The 23,468-nt window shown below is 42.0% G+C and overlaps 1 protein-coding gene across 3 annotated transcripts in view; it reads left to right on the forward strand.

Moving 5' to 3' along the window:
• Nucleotides 1-23,468, forward strand: part of LOC139580547 (F-box only protein 11-like) — a 38,082-nt gene that overhangs the window by 7,131 nt on the left and 7,483 nt on the right. For 2 of the 3 annotated variants that reach the window (XR_011676062.1, XM_071409360.1), the window contains exons 2-9: nt 13,697-13,827; nt 14,357-14,438; nt 14,752-14,896; nt 17,759-17,888; nt 21,347-21,430; nt 21,687-21,819; nt 22,110-22,216; nt 22,510-22,621. Coding sequence is in view for 2 of the 3 variants with exons in the window: in XM_071409360.1 (XP_071265461.1) it covers nt 13,697-13,827; nt 14,357-14,438; nt 14,752-14,896; nt 17,759-17,888; nt 21,347-21,430; nt 21,687-21,819; nt 22,110-22,216; nt 22,510-22,621 (924 nt within the window). In the remaining variant the exon portion in view is untranslated. The remainder of the gene's footprint in view (nt 1-13,696; nt 13,828-14,356; nt 14,439-14,751; nt 14,897-17,758; nt 17,889-21,346; nt 21,431-21,686; nt 21,820-22,109; nt 22,217-22,509; nt 22,622-23,468) is intronic. The other variant, XM_071409361.1, reaches the window with a different exon arrangement.

The raw sequence follows: 23,468 nt of genomic DNA on the forward strand, positions 1-23,468 counted from the left end.
TTCCCAAAAGGCCCTTAACTTTTTGTTGCTCCTGATCGAGGCCTAGACTCTGACCTCTCATCAGAAGAGTTAAATAGTCATAAAGCTGCTGCTGGCACAGAGACATGATAGGATCGAGGCTGGCTCTGTTGTTGTTGCTACCCTCTAGGGAGATCTTTGTAACCCATCTAAATGTGTTTAAGCCTCCTCCTTGTGGGCAAAGGGGCTGTGCCCAGATGTGAGCAAGCTGTTGTGGGGTTACTTAATTCACTGCTCATTTTCTTTCTGTCAGGAGGAGTTCTCATCCAGCAGCTAGCTTCGCTGGCCAATATCCTTGTATTTATTCTCTCTAACCAGGTTTTGGTTAGGCGGTAAAGCCGATTTAATAAAATTGGGCCCGGCCAATTGTCAAGGAGGATAAAAAAAATGTATTGTGAAATAATGCTTTTTTGCCTATTAATTGATGGAAATACATGCTTATTGGTTAATTTACTTAGTTTAGTGGAATTAAATTGGCGCGTGCGTACATAACGAAAATATTGTATCTTATCACACCCGTACAGCATACAGATAGATACAGAGAATCTGTCACAGTGCGAGAGCTGCTGCTGCAGCATCTCAAACGGCAACAGAAGGCAGGCTTCATCAGCATGTCACACACCACTTTGCAATGAGCTGGAGGCAGTAGGCTATGCATTTTGAAAACATACTTCATTGTTTGAAATCTGAACGTTTTAATACATACAGTTGAAGTCGGAAGTTTACATACACCTTAGCCAAATACATTTAAACTCAGTTTTTCACAGTTCCTGACCTTTAATAACCTCTTACAGCTACCCCCCCCCCCCCTTCTTTCAATTTCCGCCTGAAGACATACCCAAGCGTCCCACCTCTTCAACAGCCAGTGAAACTGCTGAGCGCCAAATTCAAATACAGAAATACTCATTATAAAAATTCAGAAAACAAAACCTATTTTACATAGGTTTAAAGATGAACTTCTTGTGAATCCAACCACGGTGTCAGATTTAAACCTACGATTATTTGAGAACATAGCCCACTAGACAAATCATTACAAACAGTAACCAGCCAAGTAGAACAGTTACGCAAGTCAGAAATAGAGATAAAATGAATCCCTTACCTTTGATGATCTTCATATGGTTGCACTCAGCAGACATTAATTTACTCAATAAATGTTCCTTTTGTTCGATAACGTCTCTTTATATCCAAAAACCTCAGTTTTGTTTGTGCGTTTTCTTCAGTAATCCACAGGCTCAAACGCATTTAAAACAGGAAGAAAAAAAATCCAACTTGTTTCTATGAACTTTACGGATACATGTCAAACGATGTTTATATTCAATCCAACCGGACAATAACGTTGTCAATTTAAAAGGTAAACAAGAAAAGCACTCTCTCGGTCTCGCGCATGAAAAAGCTCTGTGACACTTTAGGATCCACTCATTCAGACTGCTCTTACTTCCTCATTTTTCAGAATACAGGCCTGAAACAATTTCTAAAGACTGTTGACATCTAGTGGAAGGCATAGAAACTGCAATTGAGTCCTAAGTCAATGGATACTGTAATGGCATTGAATAGAAAACTAAAAAAAATAAAAAAATACTCCCTGAATGGATTTTTCTCAGGTTTTCGCCTGCCAAATCAGTTCTGTTATACTCACAGACACTATTTTAACAGTTTTGGAAACTTTAGAGTGTTTCTATCCAAATCTACCAGTTATATGCATATCATATCTTCTGGGCCCGAGAAGCAGGCAGTTTAATTTGGGCATGCATTTCATCCAAAATTCTGAATGCTGCCCCCTACCCTAGAGAAGTTAACGGGATCGATATGACAACAGCCAGTGAAAGTGCAGGGCGCCAAATTCAAAACAACAGAAATCTCATAATTAAAATTCCTCAGACATACAAGTATTTTACACCATTTTAAAGATAAACTTGTTGTTAATCCCACCACAGTGTCCGATTTCAAAAAAGCACATGAAAGCACAACATATCATTATGTTAGGTCCGCACCTATTCACAGAAAAACACAGCCATTTTTCCAGCCAAAGAGAGGAGTCACAAAAAGCAGAAAGAGATAAAATGAATCACTAACCTTTGATGATCTTCATCAGATGACACTCGTAGGACTTCATGTTACACAATACATGTATGTTTTGTTCGATAAAGTTCATATTTATATCCAAAAATCTCAGTTTACATTGGCGTGTTATGTTTTGCCTCCAAAACATCCGGTGATTTTGCAGAGAGCCACATCAATTTACAGAAATACTCATAATAAACATTGATAGAAGATACAAGTATTATACATGGAACTTTAGATAAACCTCTCCTTAATGCAACCGCTGTGTCAGATAAAAAATATTTAAAAAATACGGAAAAGCACACCATGCTATAATCTGAGTACAGCGCTCAGAGCCCAAACAAGCCATGAAGATATCCACCATGTTGTGGAGTCAACCGATGTCAGAATAGCATTATAAATATTCACTTACCTTTGATGATCTTCATCAGAATGCACTCCCAGGAATCCCAGTTCGACAATAAATGTTTGATTTGTTCCATAAAGTCCATCATTTATGTCCAAATACCTCCTTTTTGTTCGCGCATTCAGTACACAATCCAAACTCACGACGCGCGGGCAAGTCCATGCGAAAGTTCAGACAAAGTCATATTACAGTTCGTAGAAACATGTCAAACGAAGTATAGAATCAATCTTTAGGATGTTTTTAACATACATCTTCAATAATGTTCCAACCGGAGAATTCCTTTGTCTTCAGAAATGCAATGGAATTCAAGCTAACTCTCTCACGTGAACGCGCCTGGTCAGCTCATGGCACTCTGCCAGACCCATGACTCAAAGAGCCCTCATTCCCCCCTCCTTCACAGTAGAAGCATCAAACAAGGTTCTAAAGACTGTTGACATCTAGTGGAAGCCTTAGGAAGTGCAATATTACCAATATCCCACTGTATAGGCAATGAGTTGAAAACCTACAAACCTCAGATTTCCCACTTCCTGGTTGGATTTTTTCTCATGTTTTTGCCTTCCATAGGAGTTCTGTTATACTCACAGACTTCATTCAAACCGTTTTAGAAACCTCAGAGTGTTTTCTACTAATAATATGCATATATTAGCAACTGGGCATGAGTAGCAGGCAGTTTACTCTGGGCACCTTATTCATCGAAGCTACTCAATACTGCCCCCCAGCCATAAGAAGTTAACGTCCTGACTGATGTCTTGAGATGTTACTATATCCACATAATTTTCCTACCTCATGATTCCATGTAGTTTGTGAAGTGCACCAGTCCCTCTTGCAGCAAAGCACCCCCACAACATGATGCTGCCACCCCCGTGCTTCACAGTTGGGATGGTGTTCTTCGGCTTGCAAGCTCCCCCCTTTTCCTCCAAACATAACGATGGTTATTATGGCCAAACAGTTCTATTTTTGTTTCATCAGACCAGAGGACATTTCTCCAAAAAGTACGATCTTTGTCCCCATGTGCAGTTGCAAACCGTAGTCTCGCTTTTTTATGGCGGTTTTGGAGCAGTGGCTTCTTCCTTGCTGAGCGGCCTTTCAGGTTATGTCGATATAGGACTCATTTTACTGTGGATATAGATACTTTTGTAGCTGTTTCCTCCAGCATCTTCACAAGGTCCTTTGCTGTTCTGGGATTGATTTGTACTTTTCGCACAAAAGTACGTTCATCTCTAGGAGACAGAACGCATCTCCTTCCTGAGCGGTATGACGGCTGCGTGGTCCCATGGTGTGTATACTTGCGTACTATTGTTTGTACAGATGAACGTGGTACCTTCAGGCGTTTGGAAATTGCTCCCAAGGACTTGTGGAGGTCTACAATTCTTTTTCTGAGGTCTTGGCTGATTTCTTTTATTTTCCCATGATGTCAAGCAAAGAGGCACTGAGTTTGAAGGTAGTCCTTGAAATAGATCCACAGGTACACCCCCAATTGACTCAAATTATGTCAATTAACCTATCAGAAGCTTCTACAGCCATGACATCATTTTCTGGAATTTTCCAAGCTGTTTAAAGGCACAGTCAATTTAGTGTATGTAAACTTCTGACCTACTGGAATTGTGACACAGTGAAATAATCTGTGTGTAAACAATTGTTGGAAAAATTGCTTGTCATGGACAAAGTAGATGTCCTAACTGACTTGCCAAAACTATATTTTGGCAAGTGGTTGAGTGGTTGAAAAATGAGTTTTAATGACTCCCACCTAAGTGTATGTAAACTTCTGACTTCAACTGTATATGAGGCATGTCTTACCTTGCTTCAAAGTAGCCTATTAGATGTCCTCTTTTTCTCAATTTCTAATGGATATTTTCATCACTGTCACATGAAACTGAGGTGCCCTTTTGACAACAGTGTTTTCCAGCTAATTGCATTATGGAATGAACATTCACGCGTGTCCTATTGCCTTGTCTGCTTATAATGTGAAGAAATACTTGTTTATCAACATTTTAAGCTAAACATTCTGATATGTTGCATCAGACTCATTGCTTTTTAATGTTTTTTTTATGTAGCCTAGGCCTCGTTGTTGTATTCATTTGGGCTCTGTCTTCCCACAACTGTCCTAGAGTCTGTTTGGAACAGGCTGTTTCTCAACAAGCTGACCAATATAATAGGTAAACTTTTCTACTATGGGGGATGGTAGATTGACATAGCCAAGATGAGTATCGAACAGCACTAGCCTGAGGAAAGTAAATGTGGCAGTTATTCTAACATGTTTGATGTGCACATCAGAGTTTGGTAAGAAGGACGCACATCGTTGCATCCTCGACTTGTATGTTCTGTTAATATGAATTACCATAATCTAAATGTGATGTCTGCCGTTCTGAGTACCGTTGATGGACACCATAATAAGGTTATGCACCCAGTGTATGTGGGTCCTACAGATTTCTCAAATGTGAAATGTCCAGCGCCACATATTCCTAACTAGTTTATGAATTTGTTAGTGCACTGCATTGTAATATTTATCTTATGTCATGCTGTCAAGGAACCTGAGACAGAGATTGAATAACACAGTGGGAAATGACTACAGCTAAAAGGAGAGAATAGCCAATGCTATAACAAATGTAAAATAGATTAGAGAGGAGACTTAGAATTGGTGAGAGGGCTTTGTCCCTGCTGATAATTCTGTGATCAGCATACACCACCATCCATGTGTCACTGCGTCACTAGTAGTGATGCACCCATATGCCATTTTTGGCCGATACCGATATCTGATATTTTCCTTGCCCCCCAAAAAACGATACTGATAACCGATTATTTTATATTTTAGAGGCCTTTTAAGCATTCTAGTACAGTTAAATAGTTAAAACACACACATGGACGCAGCGGTCTAAGGCACTGCATCTCAGTGCAAGAGGTGTCACTACAATCCCTGGTTCGAATCCAGGCTGTATCACATCTGGCCGTGATTGGGAGTCTCATAGTGCGGCGCACAATTGGCCCAGCGTCGCCCGGGCCGTCGTTGTAAATAAGAATTTGTTCTTAACTGACTTGCCTACTAAATAAAGGTTACACACACACACCACACTGACCAAAAAGTTATTTTGTTGGCATTTACTTATGTCCCCATTACCAGTAAAACATAATCAAAACCTATTTATTTTACTTACTTGCTGTCCTGTTTCGTTGAGTCGTTTCATTCTCAACCAGGATTTCTATGGAACGGCGTTTGGGTCTTTGAGTGTCAAAAAAGATGTACGTCGAATAGCACTATTTGACAAATAAGCTTGTTGACCAATCAGGACCTGAATATGACTGGACGTCACATAATAATTTAACGCCTTCATAAACTTTTTACCTAGTTATTACACATTGATTACACTATCACTCGTATATTATATGTCACAACGATTAATCGATACATATGCTATGATCCTGGTAAAGTTGTCTCGCGCACCTACAGTGCTGTTCATAGAAAAAGCTAGCTAGCTCATGGATGCAAATAATGTTCTTCCCCAAAAACATAGCAAAACTAACTATATAGCTAGGTGTAATCTAAAATAACCCTAATTTACAAGACTGTTCTTATTTGATTAATGGTGGTCGGATCCATCTATGTGAAGCTAGCCACAATAGTGGACTTTGCGGTTAGCCTTCAAAATAAAAGTATGTCATTGACAGTGATGCAAATGAATACAAATAGTAGAATTATGCCATAATTGAATAGATCATGCTAAACAAGGTTGCAATGTTATTGTATAAAATCAACAAAAGACAATAATTTGACAATCTGTTGAAATCCCACTGGATGTATTATACTTTAGAATTGCATTGGGGGCATACTTATTTCACTTTACAGCCTTACCCCATGTCATTGATCCACAATCCATACGTATCAGTCTACTCCGTGACACCCAGAGAACATTAGCGTCATAGCTCTTATTGCAGGACTCTGAAACAACTGTGAATTGAGACACATTTGTCAACCTATGTGTATTGAACACTATTCCTGAGGAAAAACAATACTGCGTGGATGTTTTGGAGTCTGATAACCCTGAGGAATATCTTGGGTATTGAGTAGACTGATACCCAATTTCATTGATCCCCAATGCAAAATGAATGTCAATACACACAATAAGCTGACTGGGGAGGTGATTTCACACAGTCACAGTCCCGCAATAAGAGCTACAACGCTAATATTTGCGTAAATTCTTCACAGCTGTGTTCTGTGAGTGTCACTGAGTAGGCTGATACCCCATTTCATTGCTTCACATTCCAACCTTGTTTAACATTATCTAGTCTAAATATGGCATGATTCCACAAATTGTAACCTTCTGCATCACTTTCAAAGAGGTACTTTTATTTTGAAGGCAAACTGCAAATTCCACTATTGTGCCTAATTCATATTGTGGCTTGCTTCACAACACATAATCCGGTCCGACTGAGCCTCACTAGCCAGATGAAGCAAGCTAGCTGGCTGCTTATAACGTTAGCTTTGGGCAACAGGGTTAAGTAGCTGGCTAGCTATTTATTTTCATGAACTGAATTTCAATTTCCATAGGCGAACAACAAGTTGCTACCTAGCTAATACTTACTCACAAGGATTCCTAAATCATTGCTAAGAATAATGAAAATGACTGCAGTTTCTACTGGTCATGGTTTTCAGGCTGGTTGTATTGGTGCTAGCTAGCTACTTGCGGTCGGACAAATAATGCTTTATTACCAATGCGGTATTGTAAACACATCTTTCCTGGCCGGTGTCTGCAGACTTCTTTTGTACAGCTTTGACAGTGCTACTGATAGTAGTGGTGGTGCTTGGCTTGCACTTGCAAATTCAGAACACACAACTTTCTACAATAGAACTGTGTTATTTGACGTATCAAATTAAACGCTTATTTAACACGTCAAATGTTGTTATTTGACGTATCTTTTTTGACATGCAAAAGACCCAAACAGTTTTCCATAGTATGTCGTGAAGCTAATAGCAGTGACGCTATTACAGTGTAACTCCGGTAGGGCAACATCTGTAAAATAGCTCACTTGGTAACCTTAGTGTGTACCGGTGCTTGACCAGTCGCAAAAGCCAACATCACCCACGACAGAGAACGGTTGATTGTCAAGGGAAATTAATTCTGTTATCTTGGCATTAATGGATTTCGCCATTTTAGTTGTCTCGCTGAAATTTTCATAATCTTTCAAATGACTGCTCGACTTGTTGACTGCTCGCTCCACACAGCAGACATTGTGGCCAATTCAGGAATGCTGTACACGTGCAACATTTTACGTGGCGTCATTACATCATGTACCTACGTTATATAGGTATGCACGTCAGCTTTGACATCGGTTTTGCACATCGGCGTTAAACTAGACATTGGGCCGATACCGATGTTGGCATTTTTAGCTAATATCAGCCAATTCCGATATGTTCACCGATATTGTGCATCACTAGTCATGCTAGCCGGTTCCTCTTGGTTCTGTCACCTGCTCCGTTCAGCACAGCTGTTGATATGAGGTGCTCTCCATGACGAGGGGGGTTTTGTAAACTGCTGCTTCTAATTTCTGCTCGGCATCACACATTCTGTGCTTCAGTTGCACTTCGTCACTTGGATGAGAATTCACCAACGGGCATTCACCAATGGGCATTCTATCAGCAGACATCTCTCTGACTGATGTGTAGCTACTTTTCTCGGCGTAGCCAGACTACTTTTCTCTGGTAAAATACCAGATTAACTTTAGACAAAACACTAGGAAATGTAGCTGGCTACATTCTTTCTATGATAAACATTAGACATAGGATGGCCATTTGTCGTTTTTGCTAAAAAAGACCTTGCGTTTTCATTGTAAGCTCATTTACTTGTGTGGCTGCTAGCCAAATAGCGTTGCACTTCTGTTGTCTTCTGATGAATATGTTACGCTCATTTATTTTCTGTGAAGGAAAACTATAGTTGCACGTCCCTAATCACTCCATTGAAGCAAAAACACAGCTGACTTTCAATATAAAACGCAGCCCTGTCAATACACAGCTGGATTCACCTGCTCCCGCTTTCTCCTATTGTGCTATTTACAAACACATAACTTGCTCAACCGTTCTGGTGAACTACGGTAAGCTTCATAATGTGACTGGTGAAATTAAGAACGTGTATGCTTTATCTCCTAACGTATTGCACAAGTTAACTGCAGGTATTCACTTAAGTAGCTTCAAATATTAACATTTATTGAAAAACATCTAAGAAATAGTTTCAACGGTATTGAAAAACCATTGCATGGCTATTTCCAAACACTCTGGTATATGGTCAGTGGTGGAAAAAGTACTCAATTCTCATACTTAAGTAAAAGTAAAGATACCTTAATAGAAAATGACAAGTAAAAGTGAGTCACCCAGTAAAATAATACTTCAGTAAAAGTCTAAAAGTATTTGGTTTTAAATATACTTAAGTGTCAAAAGTAAAAGTACTAATAATTTAAAATGCCTTATATTAAGCAAACCAGACAGACATTTTCTTGTTTTTATTTATTTACGGATAGCCAGGGTCACACTCCAACACTCAGACATAATTTAAAAAACAAAGCATTTGTGTTTAGTGAGTCCGCCAGATAAGAGGCAGTAGGGATGACCAGGGATGGGGGCGGCAGGTAGCTTAGTGGTTAGAGCATTGGGCCAGTAACCGATCGAATCCCCGAGCTGACAAGGTAAAAATCTGTCGTTCTGCCCCTGAGCACGGCAGTTAACCCACTGTTCCCCGGGTGCCGACGACATGGATGTCGATTATGGCAGCCCCCCTCACCTCTCTGATTCAGAGGGGTTGGGTTAAATGCGGAATACACATTTCAGTTGAAGGCATTCAGTTGTACAACTGACTAGGTATGCCCCTTTCCCTTTCTCTTCATAAGTGTGCGAATTGGACCATTTTCTGTCCTGCTAAGCATTCAAAATGTAACGAGTACTTTTGGGTGTAGGGAAAATGTATGGAGTAAAAAGTACATCATTTTCTTTAGGAATGTAGTGAAGTAAAAGTAAAGTACAGATACCCCCAAAAATTACTTAAGTAGTACTTTACACCACTGTATATGGTGTGTATATACTAGGGCCGGGCAATATGACCAAAATATCATATTTTTTTAATTGACGGTATTTTATGTTTTTGAATAATAAAAGTTCTAAATTTGCTTTGAATAGTGCATGACCCTAGGGTAGCAACAATTAGGGCTGTCCCGACTAAAAATAAATAAAAAATCTTAGTTGACCGAGAGTCGTCTTGTTCTTTTGACCAATCAATTGGTCGAAATATGGAAAAATTTGTTTGAATATATAGATAGATACACACCCTATGTGTTTGAATAAAATCAACTACATATGCATTTATTTATTTATTTATTTGACCTTTATTTAACTAGGCAAGTCAATTATGAACACATTCTTATTTTCAATGACAGCCTAGGAACAGTGAGTTAACTGCCTTGTTCAGGGGCAGAATGACAGATTTTTACCTTGTCAGCTCGGGGATTCGATCTAGCAACTTTTCGGTTACTGGCCCAATGCTCTAACCACTAGGCAACCTGCCGCCCCACTGACCTTGTCTAATGCTTTAAGCACACTGTTTGATTAGATAATAAAGACACACAAATTACTCAGAGCCTGATGGTCACACTGTTTAAAAAAACAAATGACAGCGTGTGACTGGTGCACGTTGTCTCTCTCTCCTCCCTACTGCAGCGTAAAGGCACCACAGCAAGTGTTTATTGCGCTGTCTGTGCTGAAGCTTCTACATCATTTCAGCCATTTAGTTTCTTACTTGTTTGACTGAAAAGTTCTGTTACTGAAATCCCTAATTTGTTTAGGAAAAACATTCCCTATTCGCTCAACCCTTGCTCTCTTTACGTAAAACATGTAAGCATCGCATGCATGTGAACAATATGGCCTGAGCTATAGCCTATCATAATCACCTCAATAAATTGGTTATAACAAACTCCGAATACAGTAACACATGACAGCAAAATGGATGCGGCGCATGTGAAAAAGAAACTCGCAACGGGTGAATGTTTACTGGTTGCTCAGGAGGGAAAGAGGAAGTCAGATCTGTGGAAGACATTTGACTTAGTTGTGGGAACTACTGGAGATCCAGATAAATGAGAGTATAGGATCACGCATGCCGAGAGTATTGTGTGCCCGAACAGTTGCTGTTAGATTACAATATAATTTTTTTTAAACAGTGTAAACAACACTAAATAAGTGTATCAGAGAGTCTGTTTTAAAGGTTATTTTTTTGTTGTATATAATTGATCAGCTCAATCTGTGAGATTGCTTTATCTGACATTTGCCGTTGCATGAGGCTTGGTGCTCATGGAATCAGCAGGCTATTAAACAAACACTCAAACAGGCAACAGAAGCAGGATCTGTCTTATTTATGTAGATATATCGGGATGATTTATAAAGCCAGGCACATTTAACAGTTGGGTTATTGATTATAGACCTAATTAAGTTGGTTTCTTCTCTCCTCACTTTTCTTAGACAATTAGGCTAAGGCAAGGGCTGTTTACTCATCTCTGCTGCTGCCTCCGCCGCATTGTTCTCAATCCCAATATGCTGCTTAACTTTGCTATTATGCACATAGCAACATAGGGAAAGGCGCAAATTCTACAGCGCACTGAAGATTATTTCAGAACCGCGGACAGCGATCGTATCCAATGTGGGAGAGTGCATTTGTTATAAAATAATATTTGATTTATTAGTGTTGCGCCATCATTTTTTAAATATAATATAACCATATACAATTTCAGTATCACGTCTTAGTGGTGGACTGTACCATCCACATGGTCTCTGCAATGGGTTAGTCCACTCAGTCAGGCGCGAATCAGATAGGTGTCTTGTGCACCATAAAGAAATGAATACAAATAATTACGACTGGTCGACTAAATGGGGCCAGCCCTACATCACACATATTCTAAGTGATTTCAATGGGTCTTTCTCCATTCTGATTAGTTTTTGGTTGAATTGAATAGTATAAAACAATTTTCATTTGAGGTAATTTCCACACTGCCACATAGGGCTACACGATATGGGCAAACAATCTAGGCATTATTTTTTACCAAATGTTGCAATTGCGATTGACTTGTGATTTAGAGCAAAACACTTAGGTGAACTGTTGGAATCATGGAAATAGAATGATTATTCTAATTCTATAGTTCTTTGAATACAGTGTTTAACATGACAACTAATTAAAATGCCAGGGAGCAGTTATTGTGACAGGCTAGGAAGCAGTGTTTTCTAGGGGACCTTGGACTACATGAAATGTTTTCTCTTAGCTACTTCATGTAGCTAATGTTCATTCTTCACGTATTCCTCTTTTATTTAGAAGATACTGACTGGAATGAAGGCGAATATTCTGCTGTCAGTCAGTGATCTGAGAGGCATGCCGACTTCTAGAACTCTACTCTGTGAAAGATTTTAGCGCTGTGCAAAGGAAATGTAGCTCACTACTGTGCAGCCGTAACATTTCTACTTGTCGTAGCTTAAGCTAAGAGGGTTTTGACTGTCTTCCCCTCGTCCAGATGAGGATGTCCCTGCAGATATGGTTGTTTTGACTGTGTCCTCTCTTCCTCTCCAGATGAGGACGTCCCTGCAGATATGGTTGTTTTGACTGTGTCCTCTCTTCCTCTCCAGATGAGGACGTCCCTGCAGATATGGTTGTTTTGACTGTGTCCCCTCTTCCTCTCCAGATGAGGACGTCCCTGCAGATATGGTTGTTTTGACTGTGTCCTCTCTTCCTCTCCAGATGAGGACGTCCCTGCAGATATGGTTGTTTTGACTGTGTCCTCTCTTCCTCTCCAGATGAGGACGTCCCTGCAGATATGGTTGTTTTGACTGTGTCCTCTCTTCCTCTCCAGATGAGGACGTCCCTGCAGATATGGTTGTTTTGACTGTGTCCTCTCTTCCTCTCCAGATGAGGACGTCCCTGCAGATATGGTTGTTTTGACTGTGTCCTCTCTTCCTCTCCAGATGAGGACGTCCCTGCAGATATGGTTGTTTTGACTGTGTCCCCTCTTCCTCTCCAGATGAGGACGTCCCTGCAGATATGGTTGTTTTGACTGTGTCCCCTCTTCCTCTCCAGATGAGGACGTCCCTGCAGATATGGTTGTTTTGACTGTGTCCCCTCTTCCTCTCCAGATGAGGACGTCCCTGCAGATATGGTTGTTTTGACTGTGTCCTCTCTTCCTCTCCAGATGAGGACGTCCCTGCAGATATGGTTGTTTTGACTGTGTCCCCTCTTCCTCTCCAGATGAGGACGTCCCTGCAGATATGGTTGTTTTGACTGTGTCCCCTCTTCCTCTCCAGATGAGGACGTCCCTGCAGATATGGTTGTTTTGACTGTGTCCTCTCTTCCTCTCCAGATGAGGACGTCCCTGCAGATATGGTTGTTTTGACTGTGTCCTCTCTTCCTCTCCAGATGAGGACGTCCCTGCAGATATGGTTGTTTTGACTGTGTCCTCTCTTCCTCTCCAGATGAGGACGTCCCTGCAGATATGGTTGTTTTGACTGTGTCCTCTCTTCCTCTCCAGATGAGGACGTCCCTGCAGATATGGTTGTTTTGACTGTATCCTCTCTTCCTCTCCAGATGAGGATGTCCCTGCAGATATGGTTGTTTTGACTGTGTCCTCTCTTCCTCTCCAGATGAGGACGTCCCTGCAGATATGGTTGTTTTGACTGTGTCCCCTCTTCCTCTCCAGATGAGGACGTCCCTGCAGATATGGTTGTTTTGACTGTGTCCTCTCTTCCTCTCCAGATGAGGACGTCCCTGCAGATATGGTTGTTTTGACTGTGTCCCCTCTTCCTCTCCAGATGAGGACGTCCCTGCAGATATGGTTGTTTTGACTGTGTCCTCTCTTCCTCTCCAGATGAGGACGTCCCTGCAGATATGGTTGTTTTGACTGTGTCCTCTCTTCCTCTCCAGATGAGGACGTCCCTGCAGATATGGTTGTTTTGACTGTGTCCTCTCTTCCTCTCCAGATGAGGACGTCCCTGCAGATATGGTTGTTTTGACTGTGTCCTCTCTTCCTCTCCAGATGAGGACGTCCCTGCAGATATGGTTGTTTTGACTGTGTCCTCTCTTCCTCTCCAGATGAGGACGTCCCTGCAGATATGGTTGTTTTGACTGTGTCCCCTCTTCCTCTCCAGATGAGGACGTCCCTGCAGATATGGTTGTTTTGACTGTGTCCCCTCTTCCTCTCCAGATGAGGACGTCCCTGCAGATATGGTTGCAGAAGAATCCGGTCCAGGAGCTCAGAATAGTCCGTACCAACTTCGAAGAAAGTCTCTACTACCCAAGAGAACAGCAGCGTGTCCAGCAAAGACTAACATGGAGGTGAGTCATTAGAATGGAATGTGTCCCAAATGGCTCCCTATAAAGTGCACTATGCCCCGGTCAAAAGCAGTGCACCATATAGATAGACATATGTTATGTAAAACAAACATGATACCTCTGACATGTAGAATAATGACTAATTTTAGCTCTACTCATGACATTTTTATCTGTTTGCCTGCTGAACATGGATCTGCCATAATTGTTGAGTGCCACTGGTTATAAAGACATATTGCAGACATTATAACCTAGACTGTTGAGCAATATCAGTGGGAAATGCATTCCACCCACAATGGTGTCTTTAGCATGTCGTCCTTTCACCCACGGGCTGAATTTGATAATTAATCTTTCGTCTTTGCATAATTGATTAGTATTTCACTAGCGGTAGTGATTAATTGAAGAATTTGATTTATTAAAAACAATGCTGAAATATTGATACAGTCGTTTTAAGCAGATGACCACTGTCTGTTCTATCAAAACGTGTCAAAGCTATCAAGGCTTATAACAATCTTATTTTTTTATGTGTGTGCAGGGTGCTTCCACTTCAGCCACAGAAGACTTTGGCCATCGGGCAAAACGTGCCAGAGTGTCAGGAAAGTCTCAAGATTTACCAGGTAAAATAATACTTTGATTTTACAGACTTTTTGTTGAATTTAGATTTATTATATTCACTGTCCTGTCACTTCTCACCTCTGGCTAATCTTACAAAAATCTTTAAAAGACAACAATGACATACACAATAGAGTAAAACCAACGACAGAGGTTTTGGAGAGTTGTTGAAGATGTTGGTTAACATGTTATGAGAATTGGAGGTTAAAAATGGCCCTTCTCTATGTTGGACATCCGTTCTGTCCAGCTCCTGTTAATACTTTGGATGTGTGAAAAGCTCCATTAATAAAGTGTCCATCTCGTTGCTTTCACCACTAGCAGCGCCTGCGGAGCACTACCTCGAGGAGAAGCTGCCAGACGAGGTGGTCCTGAAGATCTTCTCCTACCTGCTGGAGCAGGATCTGTGTCGCGCAGCATGTGTCTGCAAACGCTTCAGTGAACTGGCCAATGATCCCATCCTCTGGTGAGTGGCTGTGTCTCTGTCTGGTTGGCTGTCTGTTTCAAATAAAATTGTATTTGTCACATGCACAGAATACAACCGGTGTAGATCTTAGCATGAAATGCCCTTAACCAACTTTGCAGTTCAAGAAATAGTTAAGACAATATTTACTAAATAAAAAATAAATTTTAAAAGTAACACAAAATAACAATGAGGCTATATACAGGGGGTACCGGTACCGATTCAATGTGTGGGGATACAGGTTAGTCGAGATAAAATATTGCATAGATAATAAACAGCGAGTAGCAGCAGTGTAAAAACGGGCGGGGGGGATGTGTCAATGTAAATAGTCCAGGTGGCCATTTGATTAATTGTTCACCAGTCTTATGGCTTGGGGGTAGAAGCTGTTAACTTCTTATGGCTGCAGGGGCAGTATTGAGTAGCTTGGATGAAAGGTGCACAGACGTGCCCAGAGTAAACGGCCTGCTCCTCAGTCATAGTTGCTAATATATGCATATTATTATTAGTATTGGATAGAAAACACTCTGAAGTTTCTAAAACGGTTTGAATTATGTCTGTGAGTATAACAGAACTCATATGGCAGGCAAAAACCTGAGAAGAAATCCAACCAGGAAGTGAGAAATCTGAGGTTGGTCGATTTTCAACTCATCGCCTATTGAAAACACTGTAGGATATGGATCTGTTTGCACTTCCTACGGCTTCCACTAGATGTCAACAGTCTGTAGAACGTTGAATGAAGCTTCTACTGTGATGTTGAGCCGGGTGGGAGCTGTTTGAGTCAGTGGTCTGGCAGAGAGCCAGGTCCTGGTCATGCGCATTCCACATGATATCGGCTTGCGTTCCATTACTTCTATAGATACAAAGGAATTCTCCGGTTGGAACGTTATTGAATATTTATGATAACAACATCCTAAAGATTGATTCTATACTTAGTTTGACAAGTTTATTCGACCTGTAATACAACTTTTTGAAGTTTTCGTCCGACATTCGCCTGGACCTGCACGAGCGTTTGGCTATGTGTACTAAACGCGCTAACAAAAGTAGCTACTTGGACATAAATGATGGACATTACCGAACAAAACAAACATTTCTTGTGGAAGTGGGAGTCCTGGGAGTGCATTCCGACGAAGATCAGCAAAGGTAAGTGAAGATTTATAATGCTTTTTATGAGTTTTGTTGACTGCACAATTTGGCGGGTAACTGTATGGCTTACTTTTGTGACTGAACGCTGTTCTCAGATTATTGAATATTGTGCTTTTGCCGTAAAGATTTTTTAAATCTGACAAAGCTGTAAAGCCTATTTGAAATCGAACACTTTGGTGGGATTAACAACAAGATTACCTTTAAAATGGTATAAGATACATGTATGTTTGAGGAATTTTAATAGAGATTTCTGTTGTTTGAATTTGGCGCCCTGCACTTTCACTGGCTGTTGTCATATCATCCCGTTAACGGGATTGCAGCCATAAGAAGTTTTAAGAAGCCTTTTGGATCTAGACTTGGCGCTTCGGTACCACTTGCGTGCGGTAGCAGAGAGAACAATCTAGGACTTGGGTGACTGGAGTCTGACAATTATTTGGGCCTTCCTCTGACACCGCCTAGTATATAGGTCCTGGATGGCAGGACGCTTGGCCCCAGTGATATACTTGGCCATACGCACTACCCTCTGTAGAGCCTTATGGTCGGATGCTGAACAGTTGCCATACCAGGCGGTGATGCAACCATTCAGGAATCTCTCAATGGTGCCGCTGTAGAACTTTTTGAGGATCTGGGGACCCATGACAAATCTCTTCAGTTACCTGTGGGGGAAAAGGTGTTGTCGTGCCCTCTTCACGACTGTCTTGGTGTGTTTGGACTATGGTAGTTTGGTGGTGATGTGGACACCAAGGAACTCTCGACCCGCTCCACTTCAGCCCTGTCATGTTAATGTGGGCCTGTTCGGCCCTCCTTTTCCTGTAGTCCACGATCAGCTCCATTGTCTTGCTCACATTGAGGGAGAGATGTTGTCCTGGCACCACACTGCCAGGTCTCTGACCTCCCTATAGGCTGTCTCATCATTGTCTGTGATCAGGCTTACCACTGTTGTCGTCAGCAAACCAAATTATGGTGTTGGAGTCGTGCTTGGCTACGCAGTCGTGGGTGAACAGGGAGTACAGGAGGGGACTGAGCACGCATCCCTAGTGGATCAGCGTGGCAGATGTGTTGTTGCCTACCCTCACCACCTGGGGGCAGCCCGTCAGGAAGTCCAGGATCCAGTTGCAGAGGGAGGTGTTTAGTCCCAGGGTCCTTAGCTTAGTAATGCACTTTGTGGGCACTATGGTGTTGAATGCGGAGCTGTAGTCAATGAATAGCATTCTCACATAGGTGTTCTTTTTGTCCAGATGGGAAAGGGCAGTGTGGATTGAGATTATGCCATCTGTGGATCTATTGGGGCAGTATGCGATTTGTAGTGGATCTAAGGTTTCCGGGATGATGGTGTTGAAGTGAGCCATGACCAGCCTTGTTTGACTGATTGTGTGTGTCTGGATGGTGAGACACACTGCCATTCATTCTGACTGGATGGATGGATGGTGAGACCATAGCAATAGAATGGACGTCCCCATTCAAGTCCCTCCCGCATCCCTTTCCCTCCCGCACAACTCAGTTAATCAGCAGTTTCAGCAAGCCGATGCACAGAGTCTAATCCTGATCACATAGTGAGTTGTCAATTTGGGATGCAAGGTGATTTGTAGACCAGTGATTCTGCACAGTCTGACTGCAATGGGCCGATCTGGAACACACACCATGTCTTTCCCTCCGAGACCCCCCCCTCCCACCACCGAGTGTTATCACATGTCTGTCTGTGTTCCTTGCTTTGCTTCACAGGAAGAGGCTGTACATGGATGTGTTTGAGTACACGCGTCCCATGATGCACCCGGAGGCGGGGAAGTTCTTCCAGATTAACCCAGAGGAGTACGAGCAGCCCAACCCGTGGAAAGAGAGCTTTCAGCAGCTGGTAGGACTATGACCTCTATACCCCAACTGTCCTGATTGTTACTCACCTCTGTCCTCTACCCTCACTGTTACCTCTCACCTCTGTCCTCTACCCTCACTGTTACCTCTCATCTCTGATCTCAGGACAGGGATTGTTTACAAACAATTACCTCTAACCTCTACCCTCACTGTCGTCACTTACCTCTGACTTCTGTAAACTCACACTGTACTCTGACCTCTAAACCTTCACTGTTACTCAACCAAATACAGTCAATTCGGAAAGTATTCAGACCCCACGTCTGTAGCCATGAAATGCTTTGAAAGGCTGGTCATGGCTCACATCAACACCATTATCCCAAAAACTCTAGACCCACTCCAATTTGGATACCGCCCCAACAGATGATGCAATCTCTATTGCACACCACACTGCCCTTTCCCACCTAGACAAAAGGAACATCTACGTGAGAATGCTATTCATTGACTACAGCTCAACGTTCAACACCATAGTGCCCTCAAAGCTCATCACTAAGCTACGGACCCTGGAACTAAACACCTCCCTCTGCAACTGGATCCTGGACTTCCTGACGGGCCGCCCCCAGGTGTTAAGGGTAGGTAACAACACATCTGTCACGCTGATCCTCAACACAGGGGCCCCTCAGGGGTGCGTGCTCAGTCCCCTCCTGTACTATCTGTTCACCCATGACTGCGTGGCCAGGCACGACTCCAACACCATCATTAAGTTTGCCAACGACAAAACGGTGGTAGGCCTGATCACCGACAACGATGAGACAGCTTATAGGGAGGAGGTCAGAGACCTGGCAGTGTGGTGCCAGGATAACATCCTCTCGCTCAACGTGGTCAAGACAAAGGAGATGATTGTGGACTACAGAAAAAGAGGAGCGAGCACGCCCCCACTTTCATCGATGGGGCTGTAGTGGAGCAGATTGAGAGTTTCAAGTTCCTTGGTGTCCACATCACCAACATACTATCATGTTCCAAACACACCAAAACAGTTGCGAAGAGGGCACGACAAAACCTATTCCCCCTCAGGAGAGTGAAAAGATTGGGCATGGGTCCTCAGATCCTCAAAAAGTTCTATAGCTGCACCACCAGCATCCTGACTGGTTGCATCACCGCTTGGTATGGCAACTGCTCGGCCTCTGACCGCAAGGCACTACAGAGGGTAGTGCGTATGGCCCAGTACATCACTGGGGCCAAGCTTCCTGCCATCCAGGACCTCAATACCAGGCTGTGTCAGAGGAAGGCCCCAAAAATTGCCAAAGACTCTAGCCACCCTGGTCATAGACTGCTCTCTGCTACTTCACGGCAAGCAGTACCGGAGCGCCAAGTCTAGGTCCAAAAGGCTTCTTAACAGCTTCTACCCCCAAGCCATAAGACTGCTGAACAGCTAATCAAATGGCTACCCGGACTATTTGCATTGTCCCCATCCCCATTTTTACGCTGATGCTACTCTGTTTATTATCCATGCATAGTCACTAGCTCTACCTACATGTACATATTACCTCAATTACCTGGACTAACCGGTGCCCCCGCACATTGACTCTGTACCGGTATCCCCTGTATATCGCCTCGCTACTGTTATTTTATTGTTGCTCCTTAATTATTTTATTTTTTATTTTATCCATTTATTTTTTACTTCAGTATATTTTAGTAAATACTTTCTTAACTAACAATACAGTTAACACTTTTTTTTCTTAAGGGCTTGTAAGTAAGTATTTCACTCTAAGATCTACACCTGTTGTATTTGGCGCATGTGACAAATACAAATTGATTTGTTAGACTTATTCTTAAAAAAAAAAAAAAAAAAAAAAATCCTCATCAATCTACACACAATACCCCATAATGACAAAGCAAAACGTTTATTTTTAAATTTGCAAATTTATTCAAAATAAAAACTGAAATATCACATTTTACTCAGTACCTTGTTGAAGCACCTTTGGCAGTGACTTCAGCCTCGAGTCTTTTTGGGTATGATGCTACAAGCTTGGCACAACTGTATTTGGGGAGTTTCTCCCATTCTTCTCTGCAGATCCTCTCAAGCTCTGTCAGGTTGGATGGGGAGCACCGCTGCACAGCTATTTTCAGGTCTCTCCAGAGATGTTCAAGTCGGGCTCTGGCTGGGCCAATCAAGGTCATTCAGAGACTTGTCCCGAAGCCACTCCTGCGTTGTCTTGGCTGTGTGCTTAAGGTCATTGTCCTGTTGGAAGGGGAACCTTCACCCCAGTCTGAGGTCCTGAGAGCTCTGGAGCAGGTTTTCATCAAGGATCTCTCTGTACTGACTAGTCTCCCAGTCCCTGCCGCTGAAAAACATCCCCACAGCATGATGCTGCCACCACCATGCTTCACCGTAGGGATGGTGCCAAGTTTCCTCCAGACATTTACGCTTGGCATTCAGCCCAAAGAGTTCAATCTTGGTTTTATCAGACCAGAAAACCTCGTTTCTCATGGTCTTGGGAGTCCTTTAGGTGCCTTTTGGCCAACTCCAAGCGGGCTGTCATATGCCTTTTACTGAGGAGTGGCTTCCGTCTGGTCACTAACTTAAAAGGCCTGATTGGTGGAGTGCTGCATAGATGGTTGTCCTTCTGGAAGGTTCTCCCATCTCCACAGAGGGACTCTGGAGCTGTCAGAGTGCCCATCGGCTCTTGGTCACCTCCCTGATCAAGGCCCTTCTCCGATTGCTCAGTTTGGCCGTGCGGCCAGCTCTTGGAAGAGTCTTGGTGGTTCCAAACTTATTCCATTTCAGAATGATGGAGGACACTGTGTTCTTGGGGACCTTCAATGTTGCAGAAATATTTCGGTACCCTTCCCTAGATCTGAGGTCTCGACAAAATCCTGTTTCGGAGTTCTATGGACAATTCCTTCAACCTCATTGCTTGGTTTTTGCTCTGACATGTACTGTCAACTGTGGAACCTTTATATAGACAGGTGTGTGCCTTTCCAAATCATGTCAAATCAATTGAATTTACCACAGGTGGACTCCAATCAAGATGTAGAAACATCTCAAGGATGATCAATGGAAACAGGAAGCACCAGAGCTCAATTTCGAGTCTCATAGGAAAGGGTCTGAATACTTATGTAAATAAGGTATTTCTGTTTTTTTTGTAGTACATTTGCAGAAAAATCTAAACTTTGTCATTTTGTACTATTGTGTGTAGATTGAGGGAAATTGTGTATTTAATCCATTTTAGAATAAGGCTGTAACAAATGTGGAAAAAGTGAAGGGGTCTAAATTCTTTCTGAATGCATTGTAGATACTGCTGCTGCTAAAACGTACTGTCAATAGTTTGTACAGACGTATGCATGCAAGAACAGAGTCTCAGTAATTCTAATTCTATGGCGCAAGTAGTCCCAGTGGAGTCTAATATCACTTGAGGTTGCTGTGATTCTAGAGGGAATCTCACCATAAGTATTACTGTGTAATAATAGCAATGGCTAGATTCATTCTTTTTTTGCTTTCAGTATAAAGGAGCGCACGTGAAGACAGGGTTCGCAGAACACTTCTACAGTAATCCTGCCAGATACAAAGGAAGAGAGAACATGCTTGTAAGAGTTGTTTGTTTGTTTCAGAGAGTTTAAGGGACAGTTTCCTTGACACAGATTGAGCCTAGTCCTGTACTAAAATGCACACTGATTGAAGAATGTCAATTTATATAGGCCTAACTTTTTAGTTTAGGACTAGGCTTCTTAATCTGGGAAACTGGCCCAGAGAGTTCTGTTTGTTTTAAGGTTGTTATTGAGTGATTTGTCATCATGTGTTCACTGTGACTTGGCTTTAACACACTTCTCTGTTCTTCCTCAGTACTATGACACCATAGAGGATGCACTGGGGGGTGTTCAGGAGGCCCACTTTGACGGCCTCATATTCGTCCACTCTGGGGTCTACACTGACGAGTGGATCTACATAGAGTCACCCATCACAATGATCGGAGCTGGTACGTATTCATTATTGAGTTGACCTACTGTCTGTTTGTTGTCTATCTGTACCAGTGGTTCCCAACCTTTTTTGGTTACTGTACCACCAAATACATTTTGCTCTGCTTGTAGGCCTGTGGTCTCAGGAGTCTTCTCAAGTACCCCCTGTGGATAGGCCAAGTACCCCCACTGAGTTATACCACTTGACCTGTTAACTAGGTTAATTGATTGTCATTGCTGGACACTTTTAGCCCGATGTTGTCTTCCTAACCTCGCCCTTTTAATCCTAACGACGTTCATTTTTCAACAGCACCTGGTAAAGTAGCGGACAAAGTGATCATTGAGAACACCAGAGACTCCACGTTTGTCTTCATGGAGGGCTCAGAGGATGCATACGTTGGCTACATGACCATCAAGGTGAGGTCTTATCCATGACTTATGTAATATGACTCTAGCCTAGCTGACTGACTCTGTACATTAGTGGTCCACATGTCATTGTAAATACAGCTGGTCTAAAACAAAGGGCAGTCTTGACATATCAGTTGTGCTTGTTAGTCATATGTTATCAATATGACTCATATCTTAGTAATATAATATATGCCATTTAGCAGAAGCTTTTATCTACTTTTAGCCTGACGTTTGTCATGTCTTAGTAATATCTTAGTCATGTAATTAACTTGTCTAACTCCTGTATGTTTGTGGTCCTTTAGTTTAATCCTGATGATAAGTCTGCCCAGCACCACAACGCCCACCACTGTCTGGAGATTACAGTCAACTGCAGCCCCAGCATTGACCACTGCATCATACGCAGCACTTGCACAGGTACCTTACAACACAATGTCTTCATCTCCCCACAGACCTACATGCCTTTCATAAAAGATAGTATTACCCTCTCAGAACTACATGCCTTTCATAAAACATAGTAGTACCCTCTCAGAACTACATGCCTTTCATAAAACATAGTATTACCCTCTCAGAACTACATGCCTTTCATAAAACATAGTATTACCCTCTCAGAACTACATGCCTTTCATAAAACATAGTAGTACCCTCTCAGAACTACATGCCTTTCATAAAACATAGTATTACCCTCTCAGAACTACATGCCTTTCATAAAACATAGTATTACCCTCTCAGAACTACATGCCTTTCATAAAAGATAGTAGTACCCTCTCAGAACTACATGCCTTTCATAAAAGATAGTATTACCCTCTCAGAACTACATGCCTTTCATAAAAGATAGTATTACCCTCTCAGACCTACATGCCTTTCATAAAAGATAGTATTACCCTCTCAGAACTACATGCCTTTCATAAAACATAGTATTACCCTCTCAGAACTACATGCCTTTCATAAAAGATAGTAGTACCCTCTCAGAACTACATGCCTTTCATAAAACATAGTATTACCCTCTCAGAACTACATGCCTTTCATAAAAGATAGTAGTACCCTCTCAGAACTACATGCCTTTCATAAAACATAGTATTACCCTCTGTCCTACTTAGTGCAGTCCAATTATGGGTAATTGATTGATTTTGTTATTTATAGGGCCTTTCATTTTGGATTGCATTTTGACTCCCAAATGCATAATAATTATCATAGCGTATAGGCTTCTACTCTTTAAAATAATGCTGGAGCTATGCTAGCTATTTTCAGTGTCTTCAACACA

This window comes from Salvelinus alpinus, chromosome 7 (genome assembly GCF_045679555.1).
Source record: "Salvelinus alpinus chromosome 7, SLU_Salpinus.1, whole genome shotgun sequence".
In the NCBI taxonomy this organism is placed as follows: Eukaryota; Metazoa; Chordata; class Actinopteri; order Salmoniformes; family Salmonidae; genus Salvelinus; species Salvelinus alpinus.